This window comes from Taudactylus pleione, unplaced genomic scaffold (genome assembly GCF_031769625.1).
Source record: "Taudactylus pleione unplaced genomic scaffold, aTauple2 ptg000156l, whole genome shotgun sequence".
Classification (NCBI taxonomy): Eukaryota; Metazoa; Chordata; class Amphibia; order Anura; family Myobatrachidae; genus Taudactylus; species Taudactylus pleione.
The window spans coordinates 19965708-19981427 of NW_028284558.1; the positions used below are offsets into that span (position 1 = coordinate 19965708).

The window sequence follows — 15720 nt, forward strand, 5'->3', positions numbered from 1 at the left end:
GCAGGTCTTGGGACTTCTGGAAGCAGTCTCTGGACAGTCCTAGGGGAAGTTTGGGTCCTTTGAGCAGGAGACTGATTAGAGGGATCCAGATTCTGGATGGCCATACTGGGTATACTAGAATGATTCGGAGTACCCTGTCTGTTCTGATCTTGTGAAGTACTGTCAACAACATGGCCGGGAGAGGAAAGGCATATGGAAGGATGAGCTCTGTCTATGGAAAAGATATTGCGGCCATGCGGAAGGCAGCCTGGACCCAGATTCTGGAAAGAAAATGTCGGAACCTGAGCATTGGATGGGGTTGCAAATAGCTCCTGTCACAATGTTGTGAAAAATCTCTGGATTCAGGGACACTCTGTCTAGTGTGAGACTTGTCCTGAAGAGGGAGTCTACAAGCTTGTTTAGTTTGTCTGGCACATACACGGTGGACAGCTGATTAGATCTTTGCAACACCCAATGCTACCCAAAGCCAGATGTCTATTGCTACTTGGCACAGTAGTAGTGATCGTGTGTCGCCCATTTTGTTTCTGTGACATTCGGCAGTTTTGTTGTCTAGGCGAATCTGAACCGGAATGTATCGAAGCTGAGGGGGAACCGTTACACCCAGGGTTAACTTGGCCGCTCTCAGTTCTAAAAGGTTGATGTGGGCTTCTAATTCCTAAATGGATCACTTACCTCTTACGGCTTCATGTTGTGTGAATGCTCCCCAGCGTGAAGCATTTGAGGTGATTATGACATTGGGGAGAGGTTCTAGGAAAGGCCTGGGAGGAGGCAGGGAAAGGACAATTCTTTATCTCCTGCTGTGCTATAGCCGTGAGTAGGAATTTGTATGACCATGTGAATCCACTCTTGAGAAGAGATCCCAGAAGCTTTTTGAGAATGACTGTCTGCAAATGAGGGGTGCAAGTAGAAACCCTGGATCTACCGCTCTCATTTTCCCAATAATTTTGGAGAGATCTCTCATAGTGAGCTGGCGGTGGAGGATTCGAGAAACAAAAGTTGAATGTCTGTTCATTTGTCTGATGGGACTGCTATAGAGAAAGAACGGGAATCTATTAGAAACCCCTGACAGGCTATACATTGGCAAGGGGTCAGTAATGATTTGGTGCAATTTATCAAGAAGACAAGGTTGAGGAGGAATATGATTACATCTCACTGAGAGAGTAGATTCTCGCATTCTGGATGGATTAATAGGAGATCATCTAAATAAATTATGCAGAAAATCTTTTTTTGCCGGATGTAACTAATGCTTTCATAAGCCAGGGTGAATGGGTAAGGGCATTAGATAACCCGAAGACCATTACCATCCATTGAAAAGAAATTTCCAAAGAAATCTCAGAAGCCTTCTGTGGTATGTATGGACCTGAATTGCATGGAAGGCCTCCTTGAGGTTTATCTTTATGCAACAGTCATTTTGAGTAAGGAGGAAAGGAACCTCTGCCAGACTCTAATTTTATTTTGCCCAGAGATAATGCTAGGGTCAAAACATCATTCAGCCGAGGGCTGGTATTTGTGAAGCGGGGGAATGTCTGGTAAGGGAATCTCAATAGCAAAAGGTAAGCTTCTTTATATGATATTTAGTAGCCACTTGTCTGTAGTAATCTCCCTCCACAAATCTATTGCATGAGAGAGGCCAAGGTGTGAGGGTATTTGTAAAAGGTGTGAGGATATTTGTAATTTACCATGCCCTCTGTCTCTTCTGGAGGGGTTGGGGATGGTTGGCACTGTACCTCTGGCACCTTGAATCCTGTAGAATCCTCCTCTTTGTCCTCGGGGGGCACCTCGCTGGTAACGGGTCGAACCGCTGAATCCTGCAGAATGACCCTCCTGTCGAAAGGGACGTTTGGAGGACTGGTAGCCTTTAAGGTCTGTAAATTATTTGTAATGAATTTTAACTTTGTCAAAGATTTCTGGGACGAAAAGGTCGAGCCTACAAAATTACTAACATTCACTGGTTTGGGAGCGAAATCAGTTAGACCAGTACTAGCCAACCAGCAGGTTCTATGAGTATTTGATATGAAATCAAATGCCTGTCCTACCATTAGGGCCGTTCTGCTTATAGCTTTTAGGAGAGCCATTTTAGAAGCTACAGTACCAAAGAGTCTGAGGATCCGCTAGCAGATCCTTCTTTCTCCGCTTTATCCAGTATGAACAGCAGAGGGCCAGTAGCGTCAGATATATTAAACCAGATTTTTCTAAGTAATTTGTCAGTATTGTCACTCTGGGTTTTGTCACCAATGAGTGAGAACAGTGCTGGGTCAATCTCAGGGGCAAAAAGAGCAGGAATATCTGGAATCCCTGTATGATTACGCAGAACCATTTCATCCTCTTTTCTGAGGGCAGTGTCACAAGCCACCGCACTGCCAATGCTGTGTGGGGTGAACGCCGGACAAGCATTTGCTGAAGTCTCCTCCTTCCTCCTGCTAGGATCTGTAGTTAGCAGCATTGTTGCAGTTACAGTCTTGATTGCTACTGAGCCTCTGCACTTATCACTGCCTGTCAGGTGCACACTGATTGATTCTCCTGTTTGAACACAGCCCAGGTGCTCTATAATCTGTCATTAGGGAGACTTGCTCTGGTTGGGCCCTGTTTCTGTTATATTCCATCCAGCCCTTCACTCCTTGCTGGTGATAGCGTTCACGTGTTTCCGGTTGTTGTTTTGGTCTCCTGTTTCACAGTCGAGTTCCCAGCACCTAGCCTGCTTCCCTGTTCCTGACATTTGTGTCATCCAGGCGGCACGGTCTGCATTTGCTCCAGCCGTCATTTGTGTCATCCAGGCGGCATGGTCTGCATTTGCTCCAGCTGTCATTTGTGTCATCCAGGCAGCACAGCCCGCACTCAGCATTCCGAGTGTGCAACCCAGTGTCTTGTGTCAACCCAGCGACACCGGCTGCACATCATAGTACGCAACCTTGTGTATACCGCTGGTGTCATCTGGGCAGCATTACGCACACCTCAGCATCCTGTGTATGCAACTCTGCATCCTTCCGCTGGTGTCATCCTGGCGACACTGTGCGCACCTCAGCATCCTCTTGCCAAGCCATTCTGCCCTCAAGACAGCATCCAGCCCAAAGGCTGCTACCGGTCCAAAGGCCGCACCACAGCTTATTGGCCCTCAGGCCTCAACCAGCCAAGAGGCTGCTACCGGCTAAAAGGCCGCACCACCACTTACTGGCCCTCAGGCCTTGACCAGCCCAGAGGCTGCTACCGGCCCAAAGGTAGCACCTCAACTCATTTGCCTACAGGCTTCAACAGTCCCGGGGCTGCTACTGGCCCAAAGGCTGCACCACAACTTATTGGCCATTAAGCCTCAACCAGTCCAGGGGCTGCAACCGCCCAAAGGCCACATCACCACTCATTGGCCCACAGGCCTCAACCAGCCCAGTGGCTGCTACCGGCCCACTATACAGCCGCATCAAGCCAAGATACTCCGGCCCTCAAGGCTGTGCAAGACTTTTTCCCCCACTGTTTGCTCTGAGCCTTAAGAGGTGGTTCAAAAAGTTAACTAGGCGAAATTGTTCTTTCTTTGCCAAGTGAGAGGCGTAAACTTTATTAGGGGGTGTTATGCCTGCTAATGCCACTCTGGCCATTTGCAGGTCACTATACTCACCTCTCCTACAGGACGCTGAGGTTCTCGTGACCTCTTCTAACTCCCAGTCTACTGAGTGGTGACTGACATCTTTATGTCAAATGGGGGGCAGAGAACACTGTTTACTGGACCCTTTGTGGGAGCATTGTTGCACTTGGTTCCAGGTAGTGGCTGGGGATAAATGCCGGCCATGGGCAGTAGATGGTGGTTTGTTACGCACCATAGAGGCATTCCTGTTACGGGCAATACTTGGAAAAGAGACGTTTAGTCTTGAACAGGCATCTCTTGTATTACTTATATTTTTCTTTTTTGAGGTACTTTTCTCACAATTTTGTGTGAGAAAGGCGAAATGGAGGGCGAGTGAACCTCCAGAGGCATGCTATCTCCCTCAGAGCTGTCCCTGCTGTCTTCTGACCTGACAGGGTTCAGTAATCTTTTCCTTTTAAATATTAATTCCTTAGATGAGGAAGAGTTACTGGAAAGCCTTCTTTTATATTGTAATTTTCTATTGACATGGCTGATAATTGGGGGCACAGGCGTCCTCCATCTTCAGCCACTGAAATAAAATCTGCAGGGGGCGGGCTTTCCTGTGCAGGTCATCTTGCTCGCACATGACCAGCATGCACGCACGTGCCTACTGACTCAGACGCGCCTATCAGCGCTCATGTCCGCACGCGCACCCCTGCGCGTGGCCGTACACGAACCCCTGCTCCTATTGAATTATATGACAGGAGTTATGATAATATCAGGTAATAATTGAAAGTATAGAATACTAATAGGAAAGGACTCACCAATGAGCACCACTTAAATGCATGAATGAAGTGAGAAAAGATGATAGTCTTGTTACTGTAGATGCATGATTTAGTACCCGCGTATGGCAAGCAACACAGTTCTACACTATGCAGCTGAATAGTAAGTAACTTGGTAAGTAGGAGCAGAAGGAAGAAGTTGGTAGATCCAAGCTAATTGGCAAAGCAAAGTTGCAGCAAGAACAGCAATGTCTGGAGGTGCAGCAGGACAGCTACAAAGCAGATAGAACCCAAGCACTAATTGGTCTGACACAATAGCAGCAAAAGTGGCAGACAATACATGAGGTACTCAATTTTAATGAAGTGCACACAGTAAGTGGGTGGTCTGTCAGGGCAGCAAGTAAAGTGTACACTGACAAATTGATTTATCTCATTTCTATTTCTCTCTATAACTTTTTTATGTGATATGTATTCAAAGCGCATGAAAGCAGCAGTTTAAATAAAACACTTCTATTCCTTATGAGATGCCCCTATTTTAATGAATATTTGACCCATGAAGATTGGGCATGTGTGTGTGTATTATTATTCATGGAATAGTGAAGCACACTGCATACTGTATCTATTATTCTTTTGTGTATATATGTCATTTAGAGTTCTTAATTAAATTTCTGAAAATATCTATCTTAAAAATATCCCAGATTTTTCTTTAGTGTTGCAGCTCTTTGTTCTAATTCCTTTTAGGATTATGCCATTAATCTTTCCTTTCTAGAAGTTGTCACTTTTTGTACATGTAAATGCAGACTTCCACTTTGATGTCAGCCCTAGTTATTAAGAGAATTTGCTTTCTTTTTACTTTTGTGGGTTTTAAAGGGGTTCTTGTGATACCTTGATTCATCAATGTGTATCTGAACTTCATACAATCAGCTATCAGTATTGTATATAAGAACAAATTCTACAGGGATTTATAGTCCTGTAATCATAATCAGTTTCATATGCAAATTGCATTTTTAATTCAATATGAATAATTTGTAAAAAAAAAATTTTTTAAATCTATAAATAAGTAAATCACAATAATTAAATCACAAAAGTGTATGTAAAATTGACTAGTCAAAAAAGGGCATTTCACAGTTAGGAAATAAATGAGATAGGAGTTTATTCATCATGACTTAGTTATCACTAGTGATAATTATGTTTAAAACTTGCTGCGAGATTAAAACATGTTTTTGTGGCATTCATCCTGCCTCCCTAACAAAAGTATCACTTTGCGGAGTCAGCTTTTTGGAAAAGTTATACTTTTCTCTTGCAGCTGAGGTATCCATAAGGATTTCCTCACTGCTGCATGTTTCTCCACCCCTCCCTCAGTCTCTATTCCTTTGCTGTGTCTCAACTCGCCCCCCTGCAGCCTCCAGTGTCCGATCTGGCCCCCCTCCCACCCACTGTGTCCTCCAGTGTCCGATCAAGCCCCCCTCCCCCCACTGCGGGTGTCCAAAGCCCCCCCCCTGCAGGTGTCCGATCTGGCCCTCCTACCTCCCGTCTCCCTCTCACCTGTCTCTTCCATCTTCGGTCTTCTTCAGCTGGTGAGTGGGGCCACATACTGTGAAGATTATCGGGGGCTGAACGCCATCTCAGGATGGCGTTCAGTAACACCATCAAGTTCTGATAAAAAAATGCTTTTATGGAACTTGATGAATGGCCCCGACACTTATTTTTTACATAAGTATGTGAAAATTTAAATTTTCACCTGCTTTTGTAAAAAATAAGTGATGATGAATAGGCCCTATGATCAGTTACCAATAAAAACTTAATGAAAAAAAAATATTTGCCTTTCTCCATTTGCTCCCAAAATTCTCCATTAACAACTCAGTTCAACATAATAATCATTGGTCGCCTCTCTCCACTGGTGACCTCTTGCCTCATTATTACTAATAGCAATTATGTACAAAAGAGTGTGGACGAGAAGATCCAGTCCTCTGTCAGGCAATGCAATTAGCGTGCTAGCTAGGGCCATTAGCATGTCAGCCTCTCTCCTGGTTGGAGAATCAACATGATAACCTGAGGAACATAAGGACCACGTTCTCCATAAGTCTCCTATTATTATTTCTTTATTGAAGAGCAAGTACCATTGCCATCATTAAATATATGTATATAATAAAATAGGCTGCTGATAGTAATTATGTTATCATGATGGTGCATGTGTGGACGTTATATCTAGCTGTTCACACTCGGTGAACTGAAAGTGCTGCCTTGCCAGGGGCCCGCGACTGGCAGCTAGTAGCATGCTGGGCAGCAGTGACACCATCAAAGGCACGGCACAGAGAAAGGGACTGGTGTTCTCTTCCTAAGACGCTGTAAAGAGTGAGAGAGGGCATGGATCCTGGTACAACTGCTACAGGAAGAAGTCCCTGGCATGCGGCATCTGCAGCCCCTCCCCATTTCCCTGCCCCTGTCTGCCCACACAGCTCCCCAGCACTGGCAGCAGTCCCACCTCACGATGGGCCTCCCATGTCCCGCCACTCAGCCATGGCCGTTCAGACAGGTGTCATGTGCAGAAAAATGGTTAGGAGAGCAGCAGCAGAGAGCCCCAACCCTAGAGGGTACAGACCAGGACAGCATACAGTTCGCAGCCAGGTGAGGGAAGTACAGAAAGATCCTTTTGACGGGTCACAGAAACTAGTATGTACTGTATATATGTAAAGAATTTTGGGTGGATTTTAAATTATTTTGACTTCAAAGGAGATAAATCTTGACTAAGATTCCTGAGGTTATATTTGATCTGTGCTATTTTCCATCAGTCTATAAGTGTTTTACTTACAATGTCTTGTTAGACTTAGAGCCAACTAAAAAGTATTCCTCCATTATTTACTACTTTTTATTTATATACAGCAACACCATATTATGCAGATACTATAAAATAATTTTCAGTAGTTTCTACCCAATCAGAGTTTACAGCTTAAATTCCGTAACACACAATCACAAGGGACAATTAGTCAGCAGCCATAATCAGTACAGGTTTTTCGGGGCAGTGGGGGAAAACGGAGAAAATTCAAACCAGGTAATGAGATTAAACAAAGTCCAAACCGATAGGGCCCTAATTGGAAACTAACCCATGACTCCAGTGTTGTGAGAGAACTATGCTAACCACTGTGATACTGTGCTGCTCATGATTATTGTCTAATATCAAACAACTTTATTTCCAGCAAGTTTCCTAAATGTTAACACATATATTTTATTAGCCTTACTAGAAACTAAATATGATAATCTTGGATTTGTTGTTTAGCAGACTTTAGTTTTAATTTAACTTCTCATTTGCACTGTTTATGATTTCCTTTACTACAAAATTGTGTTGAAACAGAGGAGACCAGGAAATAACAACTACGTTTTGCTGGTGTATTAATTATGTATTGGTGCATTTAGTTATAACAGTTGTCAAGAAACTAAACTTCTGTGAGCCCTGTAAGATCATAACAAACCAAAATGTTTCAATCAAGAGTTTGGGAAGGTGGTTAAAAAGAGATGAATGTTTATTTTTATCATAACATAGTTGGACGTAGGAAAAATAATGAAATCCCAGGCTGGAAGACATAAATTGTTCAGTGCATGCTCCACTCAGAATATGCATACGTTTAACAATTCAGACAGCTGCTTATAAAAAATGCAACTGTGATTTCCTCATTAAGGCATCATGCCTAAAATCATCAACAGAAAGCTCGCTTCTTCCTCAAACAACAAACCTTAAAACATTATTAGGAAAGAAAATATTGAAGGTGTGTAAATAGATGCATCTAGAATAGTGAGAAGGTGGCTGGCGATGACTTTTATTAGGAAAGTATTTATGGTCTTTGAGCTTGATTCAGAGATGTATGCTAACCTGATGGATAGCGTGCATGTGTAGAATGGGCAGTGCCGGTGCAAGGTTTCCCGGCACCCTAGGCAAAATTTCAACTCCCTGTCCACCCTCCCCACACACACATACACACCTCAATATCCACTTATCAGCCCCTCAGGTGAAAGTTTGGAGATGGCGTTCCACAGCTGCCTTCTGCAATAAGTACAACAAGGAGGTCTCTCTCAGAGATATCCTTAATTTGTGCTATAGACAGATACCCCCCAGATCCCGGCGCCCCAGGCAGCTGCCTAATGGTAGAGCCAGTCCTAAGAGCAGGTTATGCAATCTCAACTGTCTTCAGACTTCCCCAAGCCGCAGCATGATTGACATGCTGCAGCATTTGGGAGTCGGAGAGCAGGGCGTGGCTAGCCACCATTCCCAAAAACGTGGGCATTTTACATGATGGACGAGGCCAGGATCTGAATCAGTGTGTGCAGATTTCCTGGCCTCGCAGCTGCTGGGAACCAGCCAGATTGTGGTAAGCTTGAGATTCCGCAACCTGGCCAAAGGAACGACCATCGGTTGTGATGGTTGCGATGGTGATCCCAGGCTGCTACCTCGGTTGCAGCAATGGGATCGCAGATGCACCAAGGAGACACCTCCTGCTGCATTTGCATTTTAAATGGATGGAATTGCATCAGGCCCTATATGCTGTAACTGGAAGAGCTGACACAAGAATTACAAAATCATTCTCCAACTTGTTAAAGTGGTCTCAAAAGACATCCAGAAATGTACCAAATGTATCTTAGAGAGGAGCAAAAGTATTTGACAATGTTCGAGAGTCACTGGATTTTGGCTGGTTCAGACTAGTTTATGAACGAAATTGCAGGAAGTTCTCTTATATCTGTTAAGTATTAGACTTTGGCTAACAAATCATACAAATAAAACAATTCTCAACAATTTATCTTCTGGTCCAAAATGACAAATCATCCAGTGGACCAAACCTTGATGGCTTTACTAACCTGTAGTCTTCACAGTAAAATGTTTGCATGACAAAAAATATTCAGTTATGAATCTACAGTGAGCTGTTTTAAGCTGGATACACATTAGATGATGTGTACCCAGCGTGATATCACCGGCAATGGGACCTGACATGCGACAAGTGCATGCACACTTGCTGATGCCAGGTCAGACGGGGACAAGGGACATGTCATGCTGCAGAACAGTGACATAGCCCATCAGCCTTGCAGTAGGGCCGACGGGTGATTTCGCTAACGACCTGAGGGAGCGTGCATATCAGGGGTACACACTAGACGATGTACCCGATATGTTCGATCTGCAGGGTCAGACAACATATTGTCTAGTGTGTACCCAGCATTAGACTGTCCCACAATAGAGATATCCTGAAGCATATACAACACATTTCTCATGTAGTTACTTTTAAATTGTGACACATGTAGGGTTTATGAGGAAAGGCAGAATACACCAGGTCTGTATTCTTTCATGATCCACAATAAACAAGTCTCATCTTCTTGTAATATGACAACAGTCAATTTATAAGTGATCGATGGTGGAGTGTTCAATGTGATCACAATTAGTTGTGCGCTCAGTGGTGCAAAACCACCTCTGTAAGGGGTGCTGCCAATAAGGAATCAGTGGGGGAGGGGCTGTCAATCCCGAGTAACAAAGTGGACACCACTTTTGGCCATGCCATGGCTATACTGTGCATGTGCCAGGCCTATGATATACATGCTCAGAAAAGACCCAGGAGGCTAGAGAGGCATTGCTGGGCCATTATACAAATTATGCTATAGGGCCCGGCAGTACATTGTTATGCCATTCTGTTCAGCTCACCTAGGTCCAATTGAAATAATCTACAATAAAGCCAGATGTAACCTTTTAGGAATTAAGAAAACATCAGGTCACGGGTGTCAGTCTAACTTAAATAAAAAAATAGAAGTCTAACTTAAATACATGGGGGCCAATGTTGAAAATAAAGTGGCTGTACATTACTCAATAAAGACATGCTCATAAAAATAACATCTTTTCACCCTTACGCAGAGTGGTTCGCATCCTGAGATGTTTATACCTCTGTGTCGGCAGCATATGCAACTTGTTTACTGTAAGTGATCATCAATGTGTAACTGCCTTGTGCTAGGTGCAAAATATACAAGCAGGTGTATGTATGTACACTTATATGCTGGTCTGCAAGCAGGGCCGCCATCCGGGGGGGGGGGACTGCCGGGACTGTAGTCTCGGGCCAGGACACTCGGGGGGGCCCACCCGCTCCTACTCGGCCACTGCTTCACAATAGCAGTGAGTGACTGATAGGCCCACCCCAAGGACACCCTCCCTCCTACCAATGCCACAGCTGGACACTCGGGGGGGCTGCCCGCTGCTAGTACCACCCGCTACTGCTATCAGTCATGTAACGATGGCTGGGCAAGCGGGGAATGTTCCATGAACGACGGTGTGGATGGGGCGCCAGTGCGGGGCTTGCATTCAGCGCTGAACCAGACATGCTGATGAAATCTGAACACCAATCCTGTCAATCACCTACCGGAGCCAGGTGCTCCTTCCTAACAATGGGCAGCACAGTGTTCACTACAGACCAGGCAGCAGCAGCACCTATCTCCCGGCAGCGTCATGTTCATGATATAATGACGAATTGTCAATGCCTCAGAGGAGCTGCCCAGGAGAAAACATAAAGAAGAGGGATAGGAAGATTGCCTATCTTTGTAGGTAAGTAGGCTACAGTCCTGGGGGAGCATGGTATGAATCGTGGGTGGGGGAAGGAGAGCCCTATCAGGAACATACTGGTGGTAGGGGAGCATTGAGGCAGTTACAGACGGGTGTGTGAGAGAAGGGGTGAGGACAGAGCACATTAATGAAATAAAGAACATTCAGGGGGTGGGATGAGGAGCTACCGTATGTGAAGAAAATAATAATGGAGGAGGGGCAAAATAAAAAAGAGGCATTATAATACAAATACAGACAGGGGGACACTAGAAGAATATTGCAGACAGGAGGCATATAATAAAAATACAGATGGGGCATTATAATAAAAATGCAGACAGGGTGCATTAGACTAAAAATACAGACGGTCACAAGAAGAAAAGCACAGACAGACGGGCACTAGAAGAACAATAGAAATGGGGGCACTAGAAGAACAATACAGATGGGGTCACTAAAAGAAAAATGCAGACGGGGTCACTATAAGTATAATACAGATTTGTAGTGGGTCCGAGGCTGGGGGGCCCTGCCTATTTTGTCAGTCCCTGGACCCATGTTCTCTGATGGCAGCCCTGTCTGCAAGCATACTGTAGGCCAGATTTGCACCCTTCCTAAACTTCGTCAATGTGAGAATATGAGCTTTCACATACTGTAGAGATGAGCGGGTCCGGTTCTCAGAGAACCGGACCCGCCAGAACGTCTCGGATCTGAGTCCGGCTCTGGTTTTCCAGGGATGCAGTATATAAAGGGAAGCTGCAGTACATAAAGGGGTGCTGCTGTGTTGTCAATAAAGGAGCTGGGGCTGCAGTACATAAAGGGGGGCTGCAGTACATAAAGGGGTGCTGCTGTGTTGTCCTATCCATCAAGGGGCTAGGGCTGCAGTACATAAAGGGGTGCGGTGTCATCCAGGGGTGCTCTTCCCCATTGTTAAATAAAATTATCATTCCACACAAAAAAAAAGAATCTGTTTTTTTTGTTTTTGTGTGTGTGCTACTGTAGCTAGTAGCTACGCTATTATTGTTTGGTGACACTGCCGGCCAGACTGCAGTTTATCATCCACGTATTTGTGACTCTGCAGGTAGTCCGTCTTCACTCTGCTGCTCCGCATGGGGTGCTTTATTGTCCATAAAGGGGTACTGTGTTGTTCGTCAAGGGACTGCTTCCTCGTCCAGGGAAGCTCTTCCCCAACGTAAAAAATTGTATTGTTCAGTGACACTGCTGGCCAGACCACAGTTTATAATCCACATACAGTATTTTTGACTCTGCAGGTGGTCCGTCCGCACTCTGCAGGGGTGCTTTGTTGTCCATTAAGGGGTCAGGGGCATTTTAAGAGAGGAGGGGGCCCGTGTGTAGCCTCCATTTGGGCTCCCTCCTCTCTGATGTCGGCTGAGCTGCACTGAGTGCTGTAGATTCTGGCTTCATGCCAGGATCTACAGCGCTTGCACGGGTCTCTGGGAAAATGTCACCCGCGTCTACTTTCCCATGGACATCTTTTGTGCGCATGCGCAGATCACTGGGAAAATGGCCGCCGCCATTTTCCCAGTGAGTGTTTGCTGCTCTACAGCGCCGTTCCGGCGCTGGATGAAAAACTGGATGAAACTGGATGAAAAATGAATATTGTGTGCAGTGAAATGGTCAAAATAAAGAGGAACTGACTGGAAATTAATATTACTGAGGTTAATAATACTGTAGAAACAAAAAACAGGCTCAAATTATGTGATTTTAACTGTTTTTATAATTTTTTGGGAAAAAAAAAATACAGATCCAAAACCAAAACCCACAAGGGCGGTTTTGGTAAAACCAAATACAGCTCCAAAACGCAAATGAGATACAGATCCAAAACCAAAACATGGGGGTCAGCGCACATTTCTACTTTCACATCCCCATTCTGCCTTTCTGGTAGAGCGTACATATGATCAGATTGCATTTGATTCTATATTCTCGTAGTTGAATACACTAATTTTTTGAGCGTGTGCAGTTACAATTCACTGTACATACTGTAGATAGGTAACCGAGTGTTAAGCTCCATGTTGACTAAGTAAACCTTCATAACAAATAACTGTTGACCGATTTGCATCTTAAAAATATCATTTAATATAAACTTTATAAGATTGTGCATGAATTTTCTATTGACAAAATCACAATGTTTTCATACTGTAATACCATAATGACAGATAATGCAAAGATATCTAGTGGAAACATTATCTTTACTGGTATTCTTTGAGAAATGAACGTAGTCATAGAGAATCAAGGCGGCCATCTGTTACTATCAGCAATATGGCTTCATTCAAGGATTATGGATAGAACTTTCTATGCAAAGTTGTATTTCCAAGCTGTTCTTGTCAGCGTTATACCCATTGTCGTGATGCATTTTAATATCAATCAGACTAAGTAAAGACTGACAAAAGTCCACATATGGATGACAAGCTGTTTCTTCCACAAATATTTTTACATTTTTGCAATAAAGGCTTTTACTTAGTATTTGTGTTTGCAGATTGTTACATGATCTTATGGACTTGCCATGCCAGAGAATAACTGTGAAAATTATATATAATATTATTCAGGCAGTGTCTAAAATAGAGCTTTCTGTTTTGAGACCATAATTAATTTGTTTGTATTTGTTGTTTTAGTAAATACATTTCCTTATCCTTTGCCTTTAACCTATCATCATACAATACAATACAAATAAGGCACTCAATCATAAATACTTAGCATGGAATGCTTCCTGTAATCGTCCTGTCTATGGATACAAATGCAGTTTTCGGAGGTTTGACGGCAGTCTCCATATGCACCAAGCTGCAGAAGGCTAATCTTTCCGGAGCTTGAACCCCATAGGCAATGACATCTATAGATGGCATTGCCTTATGGAAGTCTATGGGCATCTTACCGCATAGTTCCCTGAAAGGAATCCAATTGGGCCGCTCCCAGTGTCCTCTGAGGCTCACAAATGCGCTGGCTGATGGCCACATATGCGCAGAAGGACTCCTGGGTCATAACCCCAGAAATCCTTATTTAGCAAAGGACAGCTTGTATCAATAAAGCTGTCCTTTGTGATTTTATTCGCAATTGTACAGCGTTACTAAATGCCGGTAAGCAGTGGCATGTTGCATTGCATGCAAAATGCAATGATTGATGCATCCCGTTCCTAATAAGCAGGGCTATTCTAACAGAAAAATATATACTTAGGTTTAAATTTGCCATTCACACAAAGATTAACATAACGGAATGTATTAAAAGTAATCTTACCCTGCTATTGGATCCAGTGCAATCGCTTTTGGGTTGAGAAGATCGAGGTCTATCAAGGTGATACATACAGTTCCATTACGATTACATGTAAAAATTCTGTCGTTACCATGATCCACAAAGTAAATGTTTCCAGTGAACCAATCCACAGCCATTTGTTGAACATCTGCCAAAGAAACAAGAAGATACATTGAGTCAATTTTACAAGCTTAATTTAGGATGAAAACAGTACAGGGAAATAATGTAAATAAGTTCACTGTAAGTTGTTGTCACTTTGATAACTTCCAGACACCACCTACTGTACATGTCTTCACAAGTACACATCATCTGGATACTGTGTGAGCAGCGGTTTTTTTGAGCTGTATCAATGCAAATTAGTTTACTAGGGACCAGTGACAGCACAGAGGCACAGATTTTGATCCAATAGAGCACCTTTGTGATGTGGTTGAATGGGAGATTTGTGACATGAATGCTGAGCTGACAAATCAGCAGCAAGTGTGTGATGCTATCATGTATGAATGGACCATAATCTGTAAGCAATGTTTCCAACACCTTATTGAATTCATGCCATGAAGAATTTAGACTATTCTCGGGGCAAATGGGGCAGTTCTATGTCCTCCCCAATACTAGGAAGTTGTACATAACAAGTTGGCCACTAAGTGCATGCACCATTATTATTTCTCTCAAAACATAAACTCCAAAACCTTCAGAATTACCAAAAGTAGTACAGTGTAGTAGTATATTGCAGGTCAATTTTGTAAGCTGAGAACATTTCACACCACATAAGTCACATGATCATCAACTAAGTACTTTTGGGAGCTCTATCTATTGGTCTTGGGTCATCCTGACCCATGGACCTTTTGCATGAACTGTAGTTTTGGTCTAGCTTCATATTCTTTTCCTCTACCATCAAATCTCAGCAATGTGCACTGTAGATTTTTTATTTTTTATTTTTTAGATGGTATATTGTCTCACATCCTGACATCAAGAAAAAGGAATGTAAGGAAGAACATGCAATGTTTAGTACGATACAAGAGGATTCCTTGTTTAAGCGTATTATGTGCAGACTTGTATAAGATGGGGAAACATCTGGATCGGTCTGTAAGCAGAACCTAAACTGAAATATATTTACAAAGACTGATGTGACTGAATAGAAAGAAAAGCAAGTGAGCGAAGCCAAGATAGTGGCCTTATCCTCTGCTCAGGGGCAGATTTAGGGGTCAGGGTACCTAGACACAACACTAATCGCCCCCCCCCCCACTACTTAATCTTATTATTTTCATTGTTTAGTTAGAAGTTCTCATTTGGCGATTGGCAGTTTAATATAATACAATAAAATAAGCCATGAGCTGTGACTTTTCATTTTATAGTCCGTTATAGAGTATACAAATATATACTAAGTAGGACAGCTTACGGGTGTGGTCTATGTCCAACCTCTCCGCACTCCACTCAAGATGGCGTACAGTGAGGTATGATGGAAATAATTTGCAGTTACAGTACTTTTAAATTCTGGACTAACATTTATAAAACAAGGATCTCAGTGCAGCCCCCCAGCAAGTGGTGCCCCTACATCAATATCACAA

General features: G+C 43.5%; 1 protein-coding gene and 1 pseudogene across 1 annotated transcript in view; both read right to left on the reverse strand.

The window, feature by feature from the left end:
• Positions 1-15720, reverse strand: part of LRP1B (LDL receptor related protein 1B) — a 1691377-nt gene that overhangs the window by 897325 nt on the left and 778332 nt on the right. The window contains exon 7 of the mRNA XM_088474914.1: positions 14141-14303. Within this exon, the coding sequence (XP_088331040.1) occupies positions 14141-14303 (163 nt within the window). The remainder of the gene's footprint in view (positions 1-14140; positions 14304-15720) is intronic.
• LOC148521675 (uncharacterized) lies at positions 1564-13888 on the reverse strand (annotated as a pseudogene).